Source organism: Polyergus mexicanus, unplaced genomic scaffold (assembly GCF_030449975.1).
Source record: "Polyergus mexicanus isolate NDT 795.1 unplaced genomic scaffold, iyPolMexi1.0 SCAF_9, whole genome shotgun sequence".
NCBI classification, from domain to species: Eukaryota; Metazoa; Arthropoda; class Insecta; order Hymenoptera; family Formicidae; genus Polyergus; species Polyergus mexicanus.
In genome coordinates, this window is record NW_027223329.1 from 10683901 (window position 1) to 10710869 (window position 26969).

The window sequence follows — 26969 nt, forward strand, 5'->3', positions numbered from 1 at the left end:
TGTTTCAATATGGAATAAGTATTACATTGTAAAAAAAAAAAAAAAAAAAAAAAAAAAAAAAAAAAAAAAGTTGATTCTTTATATATGTATTAAATAGTAAAAATCTCGAATTTCAAAGTAACTTTGTCTTAAGAATAAGAGTGCAAAATATAATGTTTCAAATATAATATAATTACTTTATTTAGAGTTTTTTTTTTAAATGAGATTAAAAGAACTATTTTGTAAATAAAAAGATGCGAGAGCAGCCAATGTCCATTTTAGTCTATAAAAATTTGTTTAATAAAAATAATCCTTTTCGCAAAAAATGAAAATACCGTCGGTCCAAGACAGCAATCTATATACATGTCTATATACATGTACATACAATATATCGAAGTTTATTAATTGAACAAGAATAACCAATATCATTATTCTGGTGGTTCAGTAGAGTATAAGAAAAAATAGATTTTATCTATGGTTCGGTATGCCGTTTTTCACGTCATTACAAGATGTGAAAAAAGTTTCCTTCATTAATCTCTTACATTAATCAAAAATTAATAATTCATTGATAGTATTATGAAACTCCGATTCTATACATTTTTTAATCAACGCTGAATGTCGTAAAAAATAAGAATTAAAATTTTCACTGATATTTGAATGTGCGACACTATTCAAGTGTCGGAGGAAATTACAAGTGTCGACGTGCTAATAATTTAAATATTAATTATCGAATCGACCAAGATTAAATTTGGCAGTAAATTTGTTAAAACCGATGTAATTTTGCATAAGTTGAGATTTTGATTTCTCTATCCATTTCAAAATAATCTTTATATTTACTTTTGTAACTATTACATACGCCACATAACTACATGTAATTTCACGATGTCAAACAGCGTCGAAAATTGAATTTATCGCGAAATGATTATTGAATCATTAAATATCGATTAAAGGGCTTCGAGAAGAATGCAGTCTATTATTAGTAAGTTTTACTTGAAATGGACGGTAAATTAATCAATTAGAAATTACAGAGAAAAGGAGAGAGGGTGGGAAGGAAACAGGGGGGAGAGGGAGAGGAGGAGGGGGGGAGACAGACAGACAGACAGACAGACAGACAGACAGAAGCAGAGACAAAGACAGAGACAGAGACAGACAGACAGACAGACAGACAGACAGATAAACAGACATTTATTCAATTTGCTTCCAAATCTTGGTCGATCGTACTAAATAACTAAATTATCTTGTTTCTATTTTGTAGAACCACCGAATACGCTTGATCATTCTCATTTCTAAATATTGATATATGCGCGTGCGTATCTGTTTGTGCGTGTGTGCGCGCAAATTTACAATAGTACGCAATATCGCATGCGGCTTAAATGGGATTGTCAGATACATATGTTGTATTTCCACATCTTACGGATGAGACCGTATTATAATAAATTTTATTATATGTTTTAGGAGATTCATAACGTACGTATACGCACATTTTTCTTGTAATGCGCGAGGCTTTGTGTTCTTTCCGAGAAAAAAAAGACTTGTGAATAATCGCACATATATACGGATCTTATATAAATCAAGGATTAAAAAATTCAGAATCGCAAGAAATATAATTGAAGAAATATTTGCAAATGATCCTAGACCCATATTCTTGAAAAATGGATTTAAAGTGATTTGTGTTGAGAAATTCTTCATATAAATTCTTCATAGTTTTCAATACGCGAAAGAAAAACACGTAGTAAGATGGCAGATTTATCTCAGTTATTTTCTAATATAAGTAAATATATATATATATATATATATACATATATATATATATATATATATATTTACTTATATTAGAAATATATATTAAATGTTAATTAAATTAGATTAAATTGAGAAACTCTTTAATTACAAATCTGTTAAAACTATACGATTACTCGTGTATTACTCGCAATCTTATCGTGATATTTGTTGTTCCGTTCGCGACAGTATTACATTTGTGCGCATGTATTCTTTCTTTTTTTACATTGTACAATATAGAATAAATAATAATAAGTGATTCGTGAAGCAAAAGGAACAGCAATAACATCGACATTAAGAATATGCTTATATATGTATACATATACATATTTATGTATGTACATACATACATACATATACTGTGCAGATGGTTTTTTAAATGTCTATGTATGAATGTGGCTCTCGTTGTGCGTATACTTGTAATATAGATTTTATTTTGCACATATGCGTATCGAAAGGAACGTATATATCCTTCTATGTATTCATAGAAATGAGAATACATTGAAGGAAACAATGTCAATATAATGGAAAAGTCTGGCTTTTTACTCTACCATGTAAACAACATTTTAATATATAATATAATATATGACTCGTGTAGTGTGTACGATTATAATCGCACTTACACTTGAATTATTCTTAAATCTTGAAACATCTACTACCACACATATTATAGGTCACACATTCAAGGAAGGCCACATTGAGCTAATCTACCAAGTTGCTGCCGAACATTTTGAACAAATACATCGGCGGTTTCTGCCTAATCATCTGTCTATTTAACTTAAGATATGCATATAATAAATAATTGTACTTTTTAAAATAATATCTACTCCTAAACGATGTAATATACATCTGAGCAATCTCATTCGTGTTGTCAACGATTTAAACATGATTGATACTGCTTTCGGTTTATTTCCGATTTATTTGGTATCGAATAAAAAGCGATATTTTTTTTACACGCGATAGAGATAAACCGATAAAGGGTAAAGGGCAGTTTAGCGAAATTCTTGCATCTAAATCGGTGTTCTCGAGAAGCCAATAAGTCGGTTACACTGTCATAAGCATTAAAATACGTAGAAAACTATGGAGTTATCGATACCTGCAAAAGGTTGCATGCATTCCTAAAATTCCGTTTCATTCTTAGTTCATTCGCGCGTGAATATTAACGTTCATGTATCGTGAATAAAAGTCTTGAATGTAATGGGCGGCATTTTGTTTCAACAATAAAATAATCGTAAACACCAGCAAAAGCTTTTCAAAAACGTAATACTATACGTAAGTAAAAAGCTGCTGGACTCGATTTAGTACTTCAAGATGAGCGATACCGAGTGAAATCAGCGCAGATTTGCTAGGTATTGCTTGTATAATCGTCGGTTCCGTCTTTCGTTTGACTTTCACTATGAACTTTTGTCTCAAGAACCGGATCCTTGGGGGTCTCGATGACTTTCTTCTCTATATCCAAGTCATAGAGTAGTGTAGCTTGGAGCGCGTTATACATACCAGTTCGCGCGTACCGCGATGCCTTCGTCAATTCGTGGACACTTCCAGCCAAAGTCAGAATATCTGTATACACACACATACGCACATACACACACATTATATATATATATATATATACATATACACACACGCACACACACACACACACACACATATATATATATACAGGGTGTCCCAAAACACCCTTGACAATGTTCATGAGCAGGTAAAGCACAGTAAACTGAACAGAAAAATCCTGTACCATTTTTTTCTATAACGCTTAATAAAGGAGTTATTATTGAGTAAAATCTGGTCAATCAGCGTCGACTTTTAGCCGGACGCACGTCAGTGAGTCGTCCATCTGTTAGTATGCGTCGCCATAGCGACGGAGCGCTCACTACCAGGCGCGCGGCTAAAGGTCGACGCTGATTGGTCAGACTTTACTCAATAATAACTCCTTTATTAAGCGTTATAGAATAAAATGTTACAGGACTTTTCTGTTCAGTTTACTGTGCTCTACTTGCTCACGAGCGTTGTCAAGGATGCTTTGGGACGCGCGCGCGCGCGCGCTCTCTCTCTCTCTCTCTCTCTCTCTCTCTCTATATATATATATATATATATATATATATATATATATATATATATATAAAATATATGTATATATATAATATATATATATGTTTGTATGTATGTATGTATAATATATAATATATAAACATAATAGAGATACACGATATTAGATATATAATCAAATAATTGAATTGGATTGCCGAATAATTAAAATGATTTGTGTACTGGCGGGTCCGACTTTGCTATATGTGGCATAGCATTTGTTTTCTCCTTAATTGTATAGCTGTATAGCAAATTGGTATACATATCTCTGCAAAATTTGCTCTATTTTCAAAATTAAAAAAGAAAAAAAGATATTAGATTTTTGTGAGTGTTTCACAAAGAATTCTAAATTTCTCTCATACAAACATACAGAGAGTGAACAAATTGTTCGCAAATAATTAATTTTCTCTAATCAATACATTAACATATCAGCTTTTTCTCCGCACACACATGTTACTACTAACGATACTTATAAAAATTGTACATTAACACTTACCATTGTCATTATATGCTAAGATGCAATGTGGGTTCTCCTTCTGACGTTTGATAGCATTCGCAATCTCTTGTTTACGACATTCTTGAACATACTTGATAGCTTCCAGCCAATATTCCATAGCTTTGTGTACGCGTTGATTCATTGTGGTCCCACGTAAACGTTCCATCTGTTTCGCAAAATTGAAAACAATAATATATGCACTGTGTATAGGAGTTGTATAGTGTATTGTACATAAGATAAGAATTATATATACATGTATATAAACAATGTAATACGTATAATCGTAACAATTATAAATGCATATGTAATATACGGAAACGTTTTTCTCTCCATTTGAAATAATTTAGATTATTGCAAATTATTATATATTCATGGCAAACTTATATTTCATTTAATTTTTGTAATAATGTAAATAGAGAGAGCAAAAACTGTTTTCTTTTTATGTCATTGTTTACTCACTTTTGCTATTAATGTAATAACACGGGCATGTTCTCTCAAATAATCAATTATCAAGCGGTCAACTCTTGATGGATTTCCCTGAAGTCGTGGGATAGGTATATTATTCGCACTGGTTACTCGTTTCCCTGGAAAATGCGCAGCTAATCCAGCTTCGCATTTCTTACGTTCCTTCTCCAATTGCTTAAATTGTTCGTACGTTTGTTCGAGATTAAAATGCAATATACTCGAAGGACCTGTCTTTCTAGCTGCACCATTCCCATTTCTAAGACTCAGATTGCCTCCGTAAAGAGCGGAAAATAGTCGCGGTACAGGGTGAACCGGAACAGAAACCGGTATTGCTGATGGAAATGATCTCACGTTATTTGTACCTGATATCATTCCCGAATTAAAAATTATATCAGGAGGCGGGATTCCGGTTGGAATGCTCTGTATTTTCGATATATGGTGTCGTTGTTTCAAAATATGATTGGACAAGACATCCTTGTCTAATGCGCATCTCGTAATACGATCAGTCAAATGACTTCCCGAGGGAAAGGCTATTTCCTTAGCCATATCAAATTCATCCAATTTGTACGCATTATTGAGTTTAGGCTGCTTCGGATCGTTGTGATAAAATGTGGAATTTTGTTGCAATATCTTCAAAGTATCGCCACTGTTGGCAGTGTACTGCTGATAATTGTGACAACCATACTTGGCAATAGGCTGATATAAGTTACGTGAACTTAGATTCTTTGGAAATCCTATCGGTGAGTATGTTTTGGTTTCGATAAACTTTGATTTCGGGTTAATCATCTTCAGTAAGCCATTATCAATTCTATAATCACTAGGGAGACAAACGTTCTCATTTGTGTCCAAATTATTCGCCGAAGATGCGATAAAACTATTTGTACCAGGGGGATAATAATTGATCAAGTTTTTGTAATCTTGGTCCACAGCTTGATCCGCCAATTTGTAGCTACGAGTTTGTGACTGCTGCAAGAACTGAATCTCGTTAGGTATGCTAATATTCGTCATATTTAATCTAGCGGTATCGTCCCTAGCAAAGTCGCCGCTACCATTACCTTGTATACCGCTTCCGAAACAAGTGTGTAAAGTTGTATCAGCGGGTGAAAAATGTTGTAACGGCGAGTTTGATAAGAAATTAGAATCGACGCTTAGATCAGTCATCGCGGAGTTGGATCTATATCCGGAACCAATGTTATTTGTAACATTGTATATATCGTGCATATTTACTACAGTATTACCGTATGAGTTCAATGATGTGCTTTGTCTCGTATTGTTACGATATTCTAGTTCATTGATGGGAACGGAATTTGGTGAATCTAGAGTCAGGCTTAACGCGGTCACATTAAAATTAAGGTCAGGCTTAACGAAATTTGAGATTCTCGAATAATTTCCAATCAATTCGCCTCTGCAGCCCATTGAGGGAGTTAATAACGATTCCGTCCAGTTACTAGATTGTTTTCCGTAATTCGGTCCATTTGTAGTTGTTGGCAAATCATTGCACGATGGCATGCTAGTCCCGCTCGTGTACATATTTCCATCATTTGAATGTATAACATGAGATCGAGGGTCGGACAAATACGCATTCGTTGTAATTTCATTGCTATATGCATTATTCTGCTCTGCTATAGTCTGCTCGATGCATGCACCGATATTCAGTGTCTTCAAGTCGTTACAAAGATTATTAGGCGATTGATGATATTCGTTCTTTGTATTATTGTAAATATTATTTGTAAACTTGCCACATGGATAACCAACACCTAAATGATTCATATAATCGGTCAAATAAGTGTCTGAACTTTCTCCAATTTGTTTAGAGCAAGAACTGGTAAATTCTGCTCGGTAATGCGTATTTCCGCTGTTGTAGCTATCGCGACAAGTATCAATGGTAATGGAATCTTCGTCGAGAATTTTTGATACTAAGTCATTAACCATTGGATTATTCAAATCTTGACTCAAGTCCTCGTCTTCAAAATTATTCATCTAAAATAAAGACAAATTGCAACGAGTCTATTAAATGGCTGATGACAAGTTGAAAATTTGTTACAATATTGTAATATATTGCATGTATATATACAGGGTGTATCCTAAAATGTGGGAAGTATTGCAATGAGAGAATCAGATTAGGTTACAAAAATAAGAGAAAAATTTCATATAAACATATGTCCGATATGACCTGTGTTTTCGAGTTATAGCTTGTTTTATTTTTCAACAGGATTAAGATAATTACAGTGGTACAGGAAGTGCATAAAAAGGTCTAGCTCTGACTGCATTACCGTGGGCTAATCCATACATGAGACGCACGTCTGCCATTTCATTGTTTGACCAAACCATAATTTTCACTTAAACGTACTTCTATCGTTAATAGTACTAATGGTACAAATACCTTATCTTCACTGAACACAAGATATGAACTGTATCATTTACAATACAAATAACACGCGTTTATGTTTACAAATTAATAAGACCTTAAGTCCTTTAAATCTTGTACATAAACAGCAAACCGATATCCAAGTATGCTATCTTAACTTTATTGGAAAATAAAACAAGCTATAATTTGAAAACAAAGTCATATCGGACATATGTTTATATGAACTTTTTCTCTTATTTTCGTGTCCTGAATCTCCCATTGCAATACTTCCCACTTTTTAGGATACACCCTGTATATACAGTAACAAAAAAGGTATCTGCTACTTTAAGGGTGGATAGTACACATTAAAATGATGAAAAAAGTTCATATCAACATAGATCTGCAAATGATCCCCTATCAAGTTATGAGCATTACAACTTTTGAACTTAAATTCATTGTTAAAATTATTAAATGAACACAAATAATGAATACGCCGCTTTGAACATCTTTTTTAATTTTTGTTCTTTTTCTTGTTACTTGTTCTGACAACTTAAAATGTATTCTGTTCGTTAATAAATCGAATTTTTTAAGCTCAAAAGTTGCAATGCCCATAACTCGATAGAGGATTATTTACGGATCTATGTTGATAAGAACTTTTTTCATCATTTTGATATGTATTACCCATCCTTAAAGTAGCGGACACTTTTTTTGTTACACCCTGTATATATAAAAATTGCTATAATAACACGCACAAGTAAAATTTTCATATTACTTACATTTCTTTTTGCACCGCAATCCGTTAAGTGTTCATCATAGTTCCAATGATTGTACTCCACGCTATGCAAGCCCCTAGAGTAAATCTTTCGTGGTACTTCCAACATATTGACACTGTGTTCGGTCTCGTTATTCTTCTATATATGAAAACAATTATCGATATGAAATTTTAGACAAGTTTGTACATACAGTTGATAAAATGTATGATACGCGATAATTTTTAATGCGGAGATGGTTTGCTATGATTAATAATAACTAGAATTCCATTCATGTAGAAATTCCGTAATATTTTAAATATTGTATTTATCCGATTAATTTGAAAAAGAATCGTAAAATATAAATCAAGCGTGGTGTATGGAGTATCTGTCGATTTTAAACAGCGAGACAAAAGTTTAGCGTACACGAAAATATTACGCCAGATCGACGTGGTTAGCACGTAATGATAGATAAAGTAAGAAAAATCTTGAGAAGAGAAATCGAACAAGGAGCAAAGACTATCAACATAAGTATCATGTCACACGTGGCTACACCGCGAACAGAGATTCAATCGAATAACATTTATACGCGAATATGCATATGTATATTACTATCGTTGCGATCGGGGCAAGTAATGGTAAAAAATTTGGGAAATGATATTATCACCATTTGCACTCTTACGAACAAAACGCGTGAAACGTACGAGAAATTATCGTTTTCACGTTTGATAACCGCTTCAAACAATTGCGGATCGCATTCTTTTTCCTTTTTTATCTTCAGGTACAGTATACGATATTACGAATGAGTCCGTTCTTTCCAGTTGCACTTTCTTGCAATTTCTCTTCCTCTTTTTTTTTTCTCTAGGATACGCGACACACACACACACACGCGCGCGCGCGCGGAGAGGAGAGAGAGAGAGAGAGAGAGAGAGAGAGAGAGAGAGAGAGAGAGAGGGAGGGAGGGAGGGAGGGAGGGAGGGAGGGAGGGAGGGAGGGAGGGAGGGAGGGAGGGAGGAAGGGAGGGAGGGAGGGAGGAAGGGAGGGAGGGAGGGAGGGAGGGAGAGAGAGAGCGACTGGTGGGGTAAAGGGGAAAGAGAGAAAATGAGCAAGGGAGAAGGGAAGAAAGAGAGAGAGGATATTTACTCACCTTATCAGCGGCGAAAACATTGTTGCCGATAATCGCTGTCAAATTAGGCACCTCGGACAGAGCCATTCATTAAAAAAAATCTTTCGCAATCATCACCATCACGGATACTACTCCATTGCTACTCGCCATCACTTTTTCAGTCCCGTACAGTACAATAACCAGTTGCGACAATTCCAAATTAGTCCTAATTATAATTTCAACCAGTCCCGACCGTTACCATCAACGACTGTCATTTGAGTGTATATCTTGCGTGCACTCTTTTACATACTTATACTTACATTATACACCCACTACGACGCACCACGACGCACCACGACGAACGTCGACTAACACCGCACTGACCACTGACCTACATGAATCTCGAACTCGAACCGCAACACATATATAGAGCGCGTTCTATTTAAGAGGAACGCGCCATAGATTCGGCGCATAGTATAGACGCGTTCCACTCAAAGACCGTAACGCTCGCGAGCATCATCTATCTTTATTCGATTTTCGGTGAAAAACAAGGATGAAATGATACCGTGAGCGTTGCGGTCATTAAGTGAAACGCGTCCTATGTTGAAAAGATTGAGTTTTTTTATAGATACCTAATCTAACCTTTAACTATATCTATATATGTATCTATATACATACATACATGCATTCATATCATGAAAGAAGAGTAAGGAGAGTTATTTCGATAGTGTAGAAAGAAACAAAGTTGATCACGTAAAATGTTCCCTATGTGGCCAGGTTTACCAAATGGAATAATTTGGACCATTTTGTCGCCATCTTGAATATGTACGAATACTCAAGATGGCGACGAATTGGTCCAAGTTATTCCATTTGGCAAATCTGGCCACATAAAATTTGGAACATTTTTCGTGACTATTACCAATAAAAGAGTTATTATTGAGTAAAGTCTGGCCAATCAGCGCCGACCTTTAGCCGGGCGCACATCGGTGAGCCGCGCGCCTGATAGTATGGCCGGTATTCATAGTCCGTTCTTATATTCAAGTTCGCTTAAGTGTGGTCTTGGGTCGTCTTAAGATCTTATTCAACCAATGAAATGGCCGCTTAGCATCTTAAGACTGTACCTAAGCGATCTTGAATATAAGAACGGACTATGAATACCGGCCTGTGTAGCGGCACACACTTTACCCACGTGCGCCCGGCTAAAGATTGACGCTGATTGGCCAGACTTTACTCAATAATAGTTCTTTTATTAAACGTTATAAAGAAAAATGGTTTAGGACTTTTCGACTCAGTTCGACCCAATCTACCTCCACTTTTCGTTTGATCACTTACTTGTCGGACACTCTGTATAGAAGTCTGTAATCCTCAACCGCAAACGAGTAGTGTAATACGGCCTTAAGTCGTATTACATTACGGGTTGCGGATGGACATAAGCCCGTATTACACTACGCATTGTGGACTCGGATCGGATTTGGAGTACGGACTGCGAATCGTCATCCATTCAATCAGAACGAAGTAGCCAAAGATCTGATTGGATGATTGACGATTCGCAGTCCGTAATCCAAATCCGATTCGCGTCCGCAATGCGTAGTGTGACACGGACTCTACGGTTGATAGTTGCGGATTGACCAATCAACCGGCAAACTGCTTTGCTCTGATTGGTCAATCCGTAATCGTCAAACGTATCCCCAACCGCAACCTGTAGTGTTAAAGCTATCGCACACAATTGACACAGTTGCATATGCATAGCATAAGACCGTCTGGACCAATGAGCATCGAAATAAAATCGCCATATTGATTTACATAGCATCCTCATTGGTCCAAATGGTCTTATACTATGCATATGCATCTATGTCAATTTGTGTATGAGTCTTAATACGATCTTTAAAGGGAGTTAGCAGTCTAATGTCTAATATACAAAAGTCTGTATCTCTAAGCTCTAATGCGGCGTCTACAATAGAGATTTTAAGCCCTAAGCCTTAAGAAATTGACCAATCACAGTCGAGTATTCTTCTCATACTTGACTGTGATTGGTCCATTTCTTAAGGCTTAAAGCTTAAAATGTCTATTATAGACGCCGCATAAGCCTATGAAACTAATAACTTACGCATGCGCGTCAAGAGATAAAAAGAAATGTTTCTACACATGTATAAATGCACTTTCTAAAAAAATCGATAGGTTCATATTTATTAATTCTTTATTTCTTTACTACAAATAAATGTTCTCTATAATAATAAAGCTCGTTCAAACTGTCTTTTATATCAATTGCAGCTCTGTGACAATATCGTTTTTTTGGAAGTGTTTTATCTATGCTTGGCTGCCATCTTCTAAAACAAAAAAGAAAAAATAGATCTTATATTTATCAATTTAAAACAAATATTTTATACATGCATGAATGCTTACTTTACGAAATGCAAATATAAATTGATATACAAATTATGAAGTAATCGGTTGATTCTCGTACCTAGCCAACTCTTTGATCGTACTGACATCAATAATTCTGTAGTGTAAATAATCATTGATTAATGGCATATATTTCCTCAGGAATATACGATCCATGTAAACTGAATTTCCAGCTAATGGACACATTCCTTTTGGCACATGGCTCTCCAAATATTGTAGCACTCTTTGTTGAGCATCCTCTAATATAATCTTACTCGAGCGACAATCTTCAATTAAGCCAGTCTGAATTTGATTTTATTAACATTTTAATGAGTAATTGATTAATCATTATACTATCAGAAATACATTACTGTTTGGAAATAGTAAAATTGCCTTTTTGTGTTGTACTTTGCACCAGTTGGACATGGTCTCTAAAATTTCATCCGATTGATGTATAATAATGTTTAAACAATCGCTCGCAGGCTTTAGCTGTTCATCAGTTATTAAACATGCGAGTTCTAAAATATGACACTTTTCCACTTCTAAGCCTGTCATCTGAAAAGTTCAGTTCTGTTTAACTTCTTCCATTAGTTATACTTATTAGATAAATTTGTAACAATTTTATACCTCCATATCAAGCCAGACAATGTGCTTTTCATTTTTACTATTCTTTTCCATCGATGCTGAAGTTGCATGATCTATACAAAATTAAATAACCCTCTTTAATATTTTTTACAAATTCTAAATATAATTATTAAATAAAGATGATAGTTATACAAGTCATTGAGTTCCGTGATGTTTTGCTTTTGGAATATATATTTGGTATACACAAATATAAATATAAATAAATAAACATATATATATATATGTGTGTGTGTGTGTGTGTGTGTGTGTTGTATGTATAGCAAGTGGAAAAAGCCGAAAATTGCGAGATTCGTCTTGTACAATTATCATTTATATAATAACGCGCGCGCGCGTGTGTGTGTGTGTGTGTTGTGTGTCACACAAATTTTTACTAGATATTTATATTTCAGTCACACAATTACCGTTATTTAAATACCGCCGAGTATCACGATACATATACTTCGAGAAATATCTAACAACACGTGTAAAAATCATCATATTTAAAGCGTTTTCGAATGTGGCAGGTTTAAAGGCGCTTTTACATGGCAACGTTAAACGTCGAGCGTCTGAAAATTGCGCAGAATTTAATCTCAGTCACTGACGAGATATCATTAAAGATTGGTAGTCTTATGGGAATTAGTGTGACTGGAAAAAAAAACTTGCTGCGCGTTATTTTAGTTTATCCAGTTATTGTTTTATTATCAAAAATATAAATCTTTTATATAACTGCCTAAAGAACAACAAAATAAACATTTTATTGTAAATTTACTGTTTTATTATCGACAATGCAAAGATTTACTTATCTACAGTAGCGCATGGCGAGTTTTTTTCCAGTAATATGTTAAATCCTATAAGATCATCGATCTCTAATGATATCTCGTCGGTGTTTTCGATAATAAAATAATAACAGGATGATATAAAATAACTGTATGAATTAAATAATTCGTGTTATTATATTCGATTCAATCAAACGGTCGGTAATGTCAACATTCTTCAATTACCTCCGGGCCCACCAGACCCACTTGATGGTCACAAAAATTTACCCAGGACTGACGGTTTTTAATAGTATCTCGTCGGTGTCTCAGTCTAGAATCTATCTCGTTTAAATTCTGCGCATATTTCTGCGCAGACGCTCGACGCTTAAAGCGGGGAGCACACACTTTTGTATAAACGCATAATCATAAGCATAAGAAATTTGATTGGTCAATTTCCTTATGCATAAGGAAATGGACCAATCAAATTCCTTATGCTTATGATTATGCGCTTATGCAAAAGTGTGTGTTCCCCGCTTTAGAGTCGACAGGAGTGACGGGCAAACTCCGAATTGACATTGGAGACCTCGCGCGGTGAAAATGTGAAACTCAGGTTTTAGGGTAACCAACGCTGAGGAATAAATTCTCAGTCTCGATGAATAGGTGTATGTCTGTATACGTACACACACGATTGCATTGCTCGCGCGGACGCACTATGAAGAAGAAAGATAGAAAATGATCAACGATCACGCTATCCTTGTTTCTCTAGCGTATCGCTTTACGGCCGAGATATGGCCTGAAAATGCTTTCTGGCCTCTTGTAGGAGAAAGCAGTAATGCAACAAGACTAACGGGCGCCCATTTTCGAGCATTTTTTACTTGCATATATACATATGTGCGTATATATGTTTAAATTATAGTTAAAATTGTACGTGTAATTAAATATTGTATGATGGTCAATAATAATAATTTTCTAAAAAAACAAAGCTCTCATTGAATATCGCCCATCGTTCGTCGTTCATCGCGTCCAGTATGCGAGGGCCATTACCGCGTGGTTGTTGACAAAGGGGAAAGGAGATTGAAAGTCTAATGTAAAGCCTATCGCACATGCTAGGTCGTGTTCTGATATTCACTGCCAGTACTGAAAATCTATAGTATATGTGACGTAAACTATAGTTTTTCAGTACTGGCAGTGAATATCGGAACACGGCCCTAGATGATAGCAATAGCAATAGGCGATATCTAATGAGAGCTTTATTTTTTCGGAAAAGCAGAGCTCTCTCATTGGATATCGCGTGCGAGTCATGGCGTTGGCTGCAAGAGCCATTACTCGTGCGGTTAGTCCGGATCTATAATAGGTATAGTAAACTTTTAACTTTAAGAAATTGATCAATCACAATCAAGTATGAGGAGAATACTCGACTGTGATTAGTCAATTTTTTAAGACTCAGGGCTTACTACACCTATTGTAGATCCGGATTTACTCCTTCCACCGTCTGTAGTCCATTTTATATTTTATAGCATTGGGGAGATACACGATACAGGGATTTAAACAGAAAATTTGTACACGTATTGTTTAAATATTGTGAATTATAATATATTTACATTTAATAATAATTTAAACTTATGTCACATGTGCGAGAAATAAATTGGATAACTCAATTAAAGAGACCAGCAAGAAATGAAATACTTGCTGATATAATATATATAGGTATATATACACAACATTTAAGAATTACACACATTTCTCTTTATAGAAATTCACAATTATACGTACACATTTAAGAGCAATTGTATTATCATGAATGAAACTTTAGAAGTACAAAATAAAGATTCTGTCATTAGTGAGCAAGAACGCGATTTAGCACAAAATGCACTGTCAGAATTTCAAAAAGGCTCGTATGTATTATGCTTATCATACTTGAATAAGTTAGAAAGCCTTCGGCCTATGGATCTCAAAGTTACGCATAACAAAATTGTGGTGGAATATTATAAAAGTGACTTGAAAAAAACTGAATTAATGCGAAAAAGTTTAATTGCCATATGTGGCCAAATATCAGCAGATTCCAGCGAGGCCATAGATGATGTCGAGAAGTGTGTTATGAGATATAATCAAGCTGTTTTGTTGTATCACACTAAGCAATATAATGCTGCACTTCAAATCATGACCAGGCTATTTGCTTTCATCGAGCCAATGGGTATGTATTGATAATCTTTTTGTACAGAAATTGGATGTTATGAAGTTGCTGATAACTGAGCATATTTTACTTAACAGAGAATGTAGGAAAAAAAGGTAAGTATTTATATATGGTAAAGGGGAAACAATTGACAAATTGTTTGGTCTAAATAAACAAAACAAGGGCTTTTTGCTCTATTAAGAATAGCTGGTCCTTTGCAATTTGAATATTTTACTTAAAGCTAATCCATACATATATATATATATATATATATATATACATATGTTTTGTGATATATACATATGTATACATATATTTTTATTCTTTCTTTATGATTGCAGAAGAAACTTTAGCAAACAAAGTTTGTCTGCTACTGATCGAGCTATATATTATAATGGAGCAACCGGATGCAGCTCTCTCAATATTAAATTATGTGGAGAGTCAATATGTATCTATCGACGGTTGTAAAATATCATCTATTGACAAAGATGGAGTAATCAAATCCAAAATAAAAGAGCAAAAAGAACAAAAGAAAGACATCAATGATACTGTGACAGATGCATTCAAAATTAAACTTTTAAAATGTAAAGCAAGAATATATCTTTTGACTCATCAATTAAAACTCTGTAAAAAAGAGTGGAAGACGATAGTTTCGCTAGGGATATTAGCGGTAATATTATTATTTATCATAATAACATATAGAGTGACACATTAGCATTAATTATTATTGATAGATTTCTTGAAAAATCTTATGGCAGATTTTATTCACATAGATTTTATATTGGTTTGACAGTTTAATAGATAGTATTGTATATTGCAACTTTTCTAAATTTTGGAATTAGTATTGTTACAATCAAACTATAAATTAAATTTTAATTATTGCGAAGATTATTTTTTTTGTAATTATAACAAAATTTAAAAAATTATATGTATACACATGCTTTCTATGTAAACGACTTACGATATTAAAAAAAAAAAAAAATTGTACATATAGATGAATAGAATAGAATATATATATAATTATTATATATAGAAGTGAGAATTTTTTGATTGAGGTAGAACAAGTAACTTGCTACTATCCATAAATATTGTGAGTGTACACACAAATTATACTATTTTATTACTATTTTACTTATTATAAATCTTGTATGAAATTGTATAACCTTTATGTATACAGTTTTATGTGTGCTTTCACTATTTTGTTATATAATATTCTTTAATTAAATTTGTATGAATATATTCTCTTGCTTATATTCTTATTATAAATTATTTTATTATTTCAGAATACATCAACAGTTTTTTTAAAGGCTAATTTGGAATATTTACGAGGAAATTACAAGAAGGCAATGAGATTGTTGAATTCTGCAACAATAGAGAATTTAGATTTCAAGTATGTTACAAATGTTAATTTATTCATATATGAATGCATGGGACAAAGTTTCAAGAATCTGTAAACATTAATATTAACTGTACAAAGTGAAACATTATAATTTTATGGATTTTGGACATTTCCACATTTTCTAACACTGTAATGATGTAATAGTTATACAATAGCAATAAGAATATACAGAGTGAAATAGATTAGCAAAAGATTACACAATGAAGCTTAAATAACGAGAAATGAATAATTAAATGTATACGAAAAAAAAGAAAATAGAGATATAATTGTATTTTTTGGATGTTTTATAAATCTGTAGAAAAGATTAGAACATCTCTTTTAGAAAGACGTTTTTATTGTAACTGCGCGCGCACGTGTGTGTGTTACATATGTGTAAATAATTTTTTTATATTTATAATGTAACAAATATATATGTGCATATATATATATATATTTAAGTAAATAAAGTCATTGATTCTGTATTTTTTTAAAGCGCATTGCATTAATATATGAATTACAGATTATATGGGGAATCTTCGGCCGTTTTATATTATAATAATATAGCATGCCTATACCTTGCAATGGGCAAACCAAATTTAGCTTGTTTTTATCTTCAAAAAGCTCTGCATGAAAACAAATGTGCAGTGGAGAGTGTGCAAGTCAAAGACACTGGTAATTTATATATATTAGTGTTATAGTCAATGTTAGTCTTATTGTTTTGTGTTGGGGCACTTTTAATCATTATTATATTTAAAATAAGCAAGTATTAAACAAATATTGCTTTTAATATGTTTAAATATGATTTAAATTTTCACACAGTCTTCTATTCTCAAATATCTAATATCTAATATGTAACATGTTGTACAATTTAATATAAAAGATATAAAAAATTGGAATATATTTGGTTAAAATGATCATTGAGACATATTGGAATCAATTTAAATTCAAACACGTTAAGTGTTTATGGCAAACAAATCAATTTAGTTAATTTCTTAATAATATTGCAAATTGTTTATGTAAGTGATATTAAAAAATAAAAATTTATTTTACGCAGATCCTTTATTTTCTCAGTTGCTATACACACTTGGTGGTAATAAACATTATGAGCTGATGTACAGTTTAGGTGTATCATTCTTGCATGCTGGTCAAGCATCAAAAGCCTTTGATTGCTTCACAGAAGCAGCACAAAAATTGCATAATAATCCTAAACTTTGGCTCAGAATGGCAGAATGTTGTATCTATAATCATAAATATGTAAGTATATATTTATGATATCGATTCTATTTTCAAACTGTACTCTATAGTTGATGTAATATCTTGACAGCATTGACTGTTTATTACATTTAAACTATAATGCAAATTTATATAAAATAAGATCACATAAGCTTAATGTAATATAATAATGCAATCATATTGTTTATGTTTCAGTCAAACAAAGTGGACTTTAATATTCCAAAACGACGGAAAGATTTGATACAGAAAGTTATAGGTTCCGGTATTCATAAGAAAATTATACTGGCCGCATCTCTTTCAAAAGATGTTAATTATCATTCGGAAGGCCTATCTTATGCAATACCACAACCAACATTGGAGTTTGGATCATTATGCCTGAAGAATGCGTTATTTTTATTACCAAATAATAATGAGCCAAATGTGCCTCAAACAGCCATAATAAATGCACAAACAGTGACAAGTTCACTACCATTAACATCTGGTCACAACTTGGGTATAGATTATAATTTACATACATTGATGCATAATACATGCATGATTTGCATGTCTCTCTCTATCTTTTCCGCTTCTTTCTCCCTTGTCTTCTCTCTTCCTGCCCCTTTTCAACCCCCTCTCCCTCCATTCTCTCTCTCTCTCTCTCTCTCTCTCTCTCTCTCTCTCTCTCTCTCTCTCTCTCTCTCTCTGTGTATGTGTCTATGTGTATACAATAATTTATTTCATACAATTATTTCAGGTATGCAGCATGCAACATTAATATCCCAAGCTACAATTATCGAATCTTTTAATTTAAAAATTAGTGTATTAGCTGCTAGCGCATATGTTTCTTTGTGTCTTGGAGATTATATAATATCCCTTGAACATGCAAAGTCTCTACTAAATTTTAATAAGCTGCCTGGGGCATACAAACTGTTAGGTAATTTATATGCCGCTGAAAGTCTGATCTTCATGGATAAAATTAGCGAAGCACTCGAATATCTCAAGCCAGAAAATCTTCAAGACTTGCATACATTTATATCAATGCCGGATGTTCAAGAGAGAGATAAAGAAAAAATGGAAGAAGTTACGGCAAAGCCTATAAAAGGTGAATTTAGAAAATTATATCTTTTCATCTTTTTTTCTCTTTTATAAGACTTTTTTTTTTAAAAATCTAACAGTTTTTCTTTCCTTTTTAAATTTTATTAATTTTTCAAACGAAAATAAAGCATTTTTCTTAAATCTTTAAAAAATTCATAAAATAAAAAAAACAATATTTACATATTACATATTATATATATATAAAACAATTCATGAATAATCATCTCTTTCTTGGTTATATTGCAGTTTTTTTTGGTATGTAATAGTTTATAACACAATAATTTCATGAGTTTAGTAATAAGTTGCATCTGAATTTCTTGTTACTTTAAATTGTAGCATGGTATCCTACTACAGTTTCTACAGGCATTGCTGTATTACGTTACAACTTGGCTGTGGCTTATGCCATACGAGGTGAACTAGATAAATCTGGAGAAACCTTAAAGCAAGTGAGTGTATATATCAAGATTAATACCACTCATTTACCATTAAAAGTACTGTAATTATAAAAAACTTGAATTAAATCACGATTTTTCTTTTCTAAGAATTGTTTTCTCAGATTAAATAATATCCTACAATTATTAACACTATTATTTAACATTGATATTAAAAATAAATATTATTATTAACAAGATAGTTTTCGTAATTAATATTAAAATTATAAGTCTATACATTCTGATAGAAAAAATTAACATATAATACTATAAATTAAATTCATAATAATATTATAATGAGTCATAGAAACAAATTGAAAATTATGTGCCAAATTTTTCAATATATTTACTTTTGTTTCTATTAAAATTTTTATTTCAGGTATGGATGTCGAAAGAATCAGATTGTGATATACCTATACAAGTAATAATGCTGGCATTGTACATAGAGCTACAATTAGGTAATATCTTTTTTTTCAGAACTAGTTTGAAGTCTATTTAAATTTCAAAACATGAAGTTTTTTAATTAATTTGAAGATTGAAATTTGTCAAATTTTTACCAAAATTCATCAAAATCGTCCACAAATTAGAGATTATTCTTGACTATTTATTCTTGAATAGTTAATATATATATATAAAATTAATTTTTGATAAGAATTATTGTGTTCTTTAGATATATTTATTATCAAATATAATAATGAAATGTATTTTATATCTTTTTTAAATTTCAGGTCATGCTGACATTTCAAAATCAATAATAAAACAACATTGTCCACAATATCGTTAATAATTAATATATGTTTTGACTCTAAAGCTACAGATACTTATAGATAATTAAGATATTTTTACTTTTGTGTGTGTGTGTGTGTGTGTGTGTGTGTGTGTGTGTGTGTGTGTGTGTGTGTGTGTGTGTGTGTGTGTGTGTGTGTGTAAAATATTCTTATATTAATAACAATAGCTATTATATAAATGTCCTGAACATACAAAACTTAAACATTGAAACTTTTAAAAGAAGACTGGTAAAAATCTGTTTCTAAAAAAAAAAAAACATTTTGTCTTTTTGTATCACATTAAAAATTTCAGTAAATCTTTCTTTTGTCTCTTACATTTCTTCCTCTCTCCCTCTCTTCTTTTATCTTACTCTATCTTTTTTTGTTCTCACGTTTTCTCTCAATCACTATCTCTCTTTCTCTCTAGGGATCCGAAATACACTCGCAGCGCTATTAGCACACTGAAAATCTATAAACTAGATTTTCAGTACTGTGAGCGCTGTGTGAGCATATTTCGGACATAGGTTGCGGTCGGGAAGACGCTAGAAATGCTTCAAAGCGTTTGATTGACCAATCAGAACAAAAAGAGTAAAGATTTCTTTATTCTGATTGGTTAATGCAATGCTTCGAAGCATTTCTAGCGTCTTCTCAACCGCAGCCATAGACTTATAGAAATAGACTGCGCATTCCTGCAAAAGACTGTCTTAAACATTAGAAAGAGAGTGCGATAGCAGTCGGATCTCTTTCTCTTTTTAATCCGCTATGTGGTGGGGGAGAATTGGAGGAGAGCGAAACTGTGAGTATATACACATTTCCTCGTTTCTTCATTCAACTCTCATTGGATATCGCCCATCATTCATCGTGTCCAGTGTGTAAGGACCATTACGTCCTTACTGAATTTTGTGTGTAATGGCACTTTAACACGTACTTAACATATATATAATACTCCTATATTGCTAAAGCGGGGAGCACACACTTTTGCATAAGCGCATAATTATAAGCATAAGGAATTTGATTGGTCAATTTCCTTATGAAGGGTGCGAATCCATGCAGCGGAATAGCATAACGCGAAATGAAAGCACGACCAATCGCGAGAGTTCTGCAGTTTTCGCTATATGGATTCCAAAATCTCTACATCCCCATGGAATGTAACAAGTGCACCCATGTGCAGCCAATCACGAATTGTTATTTTAAAAGGGTTAAAACTGAGTTGAAACTTAGTTAACTTATTTAACATTTTTAATCAATATTTCCAATAAGAACGTATTCATTTCAATGTATTATGTACATGATAATAAAAAACGACCGATAAAAACAATATTTAAAAGTCATTTTATAGACTAAATTCTGCTCGTTTCGCTTGCGCTCATTCCGCTCCTTGGGGATATAGGGGCTTGAAATCTATGTAATAAAAATGATGGAACTATATGTATGCACACACAACTTTGTTAAATTGGCAGCGTAGAGCAACGTGATCGAAGGGTGTCTGATAATAATTGCCCCACTCGTAATGTACAGATAAAGCGAGTTAAATCGACCAGGAAAGTCCTTTATCATTTTGCGATTTTTGTAATAATTATTGAGAAATTAATTAAAAAAGATTGATCAATTCGCGTGAATATAAGCATGCAGCGAGAAAAGATAGTAAGTAGGCGTGCGACAAAGTTTTGGGAGGAGTGCTCTACAAATGACAACAATTATGTACGAACGATATATAACGATGGATTCTCGCGTCCTATTAATCACATATCAATGCTGCCTATGTTGTGTGTGTGTATGTGTACAGTTTCTTCTCTCATGTCTTTCACTTTTCTCCTTCGTTAATTTTTAGTCGAGACCAAGGTTATCACCCCGTCTTTCAAAGCAATCCAGTTTGATGCGACACTGACGAGCCGAGAGACCAAATCCTTTCATCTCGACGACTTGCGGATTGTTTCATTCTTCACGGCCATATATGCATGATACTAGCCGCACTTGACCTATATATTGTTATGCCATTGGCGTACGGATGTAGTGTATAGTTTATGTACACGAATATGTAAGGTCTTACTCAAGCTCGAGTCTGGTTCGCCATCGTAAATCCTGTCCTTCCTGTCTATAGTAACCGTCGGTTATGGTTTAATGCTTTCACAATGGATACGAAACGATGCCAAATGGTTATTTGCGACTAGTGATATAATTCTTTCCACAAGACGGGTATCAATAATATTTTATATACTTTCATCTTTATAAAATTGATTTATTTTTGTATTACACAAAAAAATCAAAGATGATATTTTTTTAAATACAAAACATCTAATTTACATATTAAAATTATTAATACCATATTGAAATTATTAATACTCTATGTAATCTGAATGAAATAATTTTTTTAAAATTAATAATTTGTGTGTATTACAAACTTCAAACTGTAAAGATATATAGAATATCTAACATTTTCCGCTCCAATTAAAAATGTTTAGAATTTTAATAATTTAATTAACTTTGATTTATATATTATAAAAAAAAAATTTTGAATGCAATACAAATAAATTATAATAAAACATTTTTTCAAGTATAAAAAAACATTTTCCATCGGACGATTATCAACGTCACGTAAAAATGCATAGTGTATGTGTAAAGGGTTAATATAAACTTTCATTTCTTCCTTCATGCGCACGTTCAAGGTTTAATGCAAGTGTACCCTTCGGTCATTTTCCGAACGTCTTATTTTTGATCGGCATTCAAGAAGGTCGCGAGATCATTGTAGCTTTGCCACGCATCGCACCTGACCGATCGCTATAAAACGAATCACCAGCAGCGTCGGAGGTCAGTGTGCGATGCGAATACACTTGAGAGACTACGCTTTCGCGCAAGTTCTCATATTCATATTATATACATACATCTTTGTATTTTAATATTCTCTTTCGTTTTCTCACAACCGTAATTTAAATAGTACGAGTATTTTATTACAGAGAAGAGAACGATTTATCAGTGTCATGTTTTTAAATATATCAAGGCACGAGAATATATGTAAAAATTTAAATAAAGGATAAAATCACGATGAAAATGGCGTATTATAACATTTCAAATAATTCTAAGAAATAGCCAGTTTATACACTTTGATAAAAATGGAGTTGGAACCACAACAAGAATTGAAAGACGAAGTTGGCAATCTACCATTCTCACCTCCACCTATGAAGAAATCTGAGACGAGAGACAGCATTTCCTCCGTTGATAGTGATGTGAGTCTTTCTTTTGACAGAAGAGGCTCCAAGAGCGAAGAGGCCGACTTATCAGATTATGATAGCGAGATTAGATCTATGAAAGGGATTAATATGGAGCAAGACTCGGGCGCGGATTCTGTAGATGATGCCACATTGAAAAAATTAAAAAATCAAAAACAATCTAGTATAGAATTGGAATCTCAACTAATTGAGAAAACAACGAATGATGTCAACTCGTTGAACGACGAGTTGGCTGATAAGATATGCGCTCAGGTGGAATTTTACTTTTCCGACGAAAATATTATAAAGGATGCTTTTCTGCTGAAACATGTTAAAAGAAACAAAGAAGGCTATGTATCTTTAAAATTGATATCCAGCTTTAAGAGAGTAAAACACCTGAGTAGAGATTGGAGAGTGGTCGGAACGGCTTTAGCAAGATCCAAGAAACTTGAAGTCAATGCACAAGGGACTAAGCTACGTAGAGTAGATCCTTTGCCACCTTTTGATCAAACGGCGCCTTCTAGAACTATATTAGCGGCCAGATTACCGATAGACAAGTTGACAGTTGAATCCGTCGCCGAGATTTTCAAATCTTGCGGTGAAATCGCGCTGATAAGAGTCCTCAGACCTGGTCAACCTACACCTCCCGAGGTAAAATGCTAGATCTCTTTAACCGAACATAAATATTTTAGATTGGAGTAATTAGTAGTTTTAACGTTTTCAAATGTGTTTTATATAAAAAAAAAAGCAAAAGAAATTTTGCTCAATTTATTAATTAGTAACTTTACCTAGATGTACATGGATATATATAAAAAAAAAATTGTAAATTGTGAATAATGAATGGATTATGATTTTTTTTTCCCGATCAGTTTTTTTAATGTCCTGAACAAAATGCCGATATAGAACAAAAGTATAATAATAGTTTATCGATAGAAATATTAAAATTGCGTAACTTTTAATATCACAATTATTATCGATAATCAACGGATCAGAACATTGCGCGTACTTGTAATAGCAAGTAGTAGGTAACCTGGATAATGGTTGTTTATCACAATTCTGTGCTCACTGGTCAAATTTTCCATAATTGCACTGTATTACATAACTATGTATATAATTCTATGTGCTACATAATCTACAAGGATTACTATTGTGATGTAATATGCAATCTTATACTCCACGTAATATCTATGCTAAACAGTTATAGAATCGATTTTTAAAGCTAAAACATATAAGGTTTCCACTGCAATAATGATTATTCAATCTGGTCGAGATTCTTACTTGACTTGTCAATCAATACATTATTATTATTATTATTTTTTTTTTTATATACACATTTTCGATTTATTTATTTACTTATTTATTTACGTATTCAGGGAACTATTTATAATATTTTTTTTTCCAATTTTTATCAACAATAATAGAGTATTCTGTATTATATATTTTCTAAACTTAATTTGTAATTTATGTTTATATATTTTTAATGTTTATAGGACATATGTTTTGGGTATTGTTGGGTATATATTTATCACCTAAATGTCATATAACAGTTAATATGTAAAATCACATTTAATAATATTGAAAGTGTACATCGATAATAAAAGAATAGGCGTATAAATCTTATTTTATGCAATATTTTGATATTTATAATATTCCTAATAATAAATCTAATAATGTTGAAACAAAGAATAAAATTTTGACAACTATATATTTATTTTCACACACACGCGCGTGCGCACACACACACACACAGGTGCGCCAGGCAATCTCCAAAAGGCCAGAATTGACTTCCAACGAAGAGTACGCTATGATCGAATTTACAGACACCACTTCCGTTCGAATCGCTATGCAAATGACCTTGGGTAACGCCAAAGTATTTGAATTACACCAATTGGCTGACAAGAAGAGGAAACATCAACCTACGAGGAAAAGTGTTTTCAATAGAATACCAAGGGAGAATAATTATAATTCGTCCAGTTGTCATAGTGGATCTGAAACTGAAGATGGAAAAACAAAGCATAAAAAAAACATTCAAGGATATCCGACGTATCACATCTATACGAGTTATTCTTCTCAAGGTATTATATATATATATATATATATATATATATATATATTAAATGTATATTTAAAAAAATTTCTTTCTTATACTATACAAGATATAGTCATTGAAATTTTTCTTTTTTTTTTCATCATTTCTTTTTAATTATAAATATTTTGAACATTTTTGAAAGAGTCTTTTATCATCAAAATTCAATATGCTGTCATTATTGCAACATATAATTTTATGATATTTAATATTAATTTATTAATAATATTAATTTCTGTAGTGTATTTAAAAAAAAAAATTCTATCGTAAGTTTGCCAGAAATTGTAGATATATATAAAAAAAAAAAAAAATTTCAATTTTTCAGATTTATTAACTTGAAATTTAAATAGAATTTTGTTAATTAAAAATATATTATTTATTGTTAATATAAAAATACGTTGTAATTAACATACAATATTATTAATCAATTTATTTGTTTACTATTAGGACCGCCATCACCAGACGTATGGTTATCTGGTAAACTCTCTTCATGCTCCATATCCAATTCTGGTAACGGCTTTATATTTCGGCGTTTGTCTTCTTGTTCTGGCTCTAGCTCAGATTCTGGTAGACGTTATTCCACGTGTTCATCTGGTTCCGAAGCAGCTTTCTTTCATCCAGGTTATTCGAATACTTTCTATCATCATGAAAATCGCCGTTACTCTTGTTCTTCCACAGGTTTGTGTGTATAATTGTTATATGTTGTATAATTAATACAAGTGCAATGTCAATAAAATTTTAAAAAATTTATTTTGTGTGAAATCAGGAAAATATGAAGATTGTTATATATATTTGTATTTAAGTAAGAAATGTTTACAAGAAATGTATATATATATATATATATATATATATTATATATAATTTACACATTATTATAATGAAGTATCAATTACGTGGCAATCACTTTTTTTTTTTTTTTTTTTTTTTTTAATTACTCGCAGCACATTGCATTGAATAGACTTTTTTCGAAGTAAGATAAATTAAAAAAAAAAAAAAAAAAAAAAAAAAAAAAAAAAAACAAATATATTTGGACATTCGATACAATTAATTTATCACGCTTGTTATCTATTATAGGTACTTGTACAGAATGCGAGAGAGATCGTTATATCGCAAACCGTCGTGGATCGGCTGACTACGGATCGCTTTTTAGAAGATTGTCGATATGCAGTCGTGATTCTGGCTACGATACGAATATCAGAAGATTGTCTCTCTGTTCTTCGAGCTCAGAACAAAATGGATTCTATCGATCGAAAAGCAATAATGGTATCGCAATGATGCATTTGCCCGAAAATGTGACGAGAATGCCAACAGGACCCGACGGCACTCGTGGCTTTTTTGGTCGTTCCACAAAAATGTTTATAAAACCTACTTATCCAATATCATAAATAATTGTTATATCATTAAAAAGATGGAAATAATAGTATGGTGATATACTTAATAATATCAATCGCTGCTTTAGCAACGCGTGATATCGTATTATACAATAAGATAAAACAAATGTTAAAATAAAAAGAATGAAAATTACTAATCGATATCGTTTACTATCTACAGATAAGGTTATATTACGTTCGACATAACATATTATTATGGACTACACTATATTATACTATATTGTAAATACGTGTGCGTGTTTATAGATTATATTATATGTATAGTAATATATTACACTCGTCGATACGTAGCATAGACTATGACATTTGTATCTAAACGATGTACCAAATGTGGTAGAAGGTGAGAGAGAGAGCGAATGCGGCCCAAGGACGTAAGGACGTAAGAAATACCTGCGCGGGGTATAAAGCGTGCCTCTTTAAATGCGGGGAATAAAATTTGAAGGGACAACGGATTTGTCGCA

The 26969-nt window shown here is 32.5% G+C and overlaps 4 protein-coding genes across 10 annotated transcripts in view; 2 read left to right on the top strand and 2 right to left on the bottom strand.

Annotated features, from left to right (window-relative positions):
* LOC138936537 (uncharacterized) overlaps positions 1–9542 on the bottom strand; it is a 50388-nt gene extending 40846 nt beyond the window's left edge. The window contains exons 1-5 of one of the 5 annotated variants that reach the window (XM_070301993.1): positions 9051–9542; positions 7931–8065; positions 4802–6787; positions 4343–4508; positions 1842–3318 (exon numbers count right to left, since the gene is read on the bottom strand). In XM_070301993.1, coding sequence (XP_070158094.1) covers positions 3104–3318; positions 4343–4508; positions 4802–6787; positions 7931–8065; positions 9051–9116 — 2568 coding nt within the window. In that variant the 5' untranslated portion in view covers positions 9117–9542 and the 3' untranslated portion in view covers positions 1842–3103. Of the gene's footprint in view, positions 1–1841; positions 3319–3992; positions 4129–4342; positions 4509–4801; positions 6788–7930; positions 8066–8570; positions 8756–9050 lie in introns of those variants that run through there. The other 4 variants (XM_070301995.1, XM_070301994.1, XM_070301996.1 and 1 more) reach the window with 4 other exon arrangements.
* Positions 9543–11193: 1651 nt separating this feature from the next.
* Positions 11194–13096, bottom strand: LOC138936538 (probable oligoribonuclease). Of its 3 annotated transcripts, XM_070301998.1 has the most exons (6): positions 13016–13033; positions 12437–12580; positions 12018–12088; positions 11784–11945; positions 11473–11693; positions 11194–11335 (listed from the first exon to the last, which is right to left on the bottom strand). In XM_070301998.1, exons 2-6 carry the CDS (start codon positions 12510–12512, stop codon positions 11206–11208), a joined length of 660 nt encoding a protein of 219 aa, XP_070158099.1. In that variant the 5' UTR covers positions 12513–12580; positions 13016–13033; the 3' UTR covers positions 11194–11205. The 3 variants fall into 3 exon arrangements, with proteins under 3 accessions (XP_070158099.1, XP_070158100.1, XP_070158098.1); XM_070301999.1 differs by lacking the exon at positions 12437–12580 and having other exon boundaries at positions 13016–13096; XM_070301997.1 differs by lacking the exons at positions 12437–12580; positions 13016–13033 and adding an exon at positions 12168–12273.
* Positions 13097–14254: 1158 nt separating this feature from the next.
* Positions 14255–19963, top strand: Not10 (CCR4-NOT transcription complex subunit 10-B). The gene is made up of 10 exons (XM_070301293.1): positions 14255–14963; positions 15284–15612; positions 16226–16332; positions 16841–16992; positions 17375–17574; positions 17749–18046; positions 18287–18634; positions 18964–19073; positions 19438–19516; positions 19787–19963. The coding sequence occupies exons 1-10, from the start codon at positions 14567–14569 to the stop codon at positions 19840–19842; spliced, it is 2076 nt and encodes a 691-aa protein (XP_070157394.1). The 5' UTR covers positions 14255–14566; the 3' UTR covers positions 19843–19963.
* Positions 19964–20605: 642 nt separating this feature from the next.
* Achl (La ribonucleoprotein translational regulator Achilles) lies at positions 20606–26629 on the top strand. Its single transcript, XM_070301294.1, has 5 exons — positions 20606–20621; positions 22780–23682; positions 24782–25106; positions 25565–25795; positions 26192–26629. The coding sequence occupies exons 2-5, from the start codon at positions 22936–22938 to the stop codon at positions 26500–26502; spliced, it is 1614 nt and encodes a 537-aa protein (XP_070157395.1). The 5' UTR covers positions 20606–20621; positions 22780–22935; the 3' UTR covers positions 26503–26629.
* Positions 26630–26969: the final 340 nt, after the last annotated feature.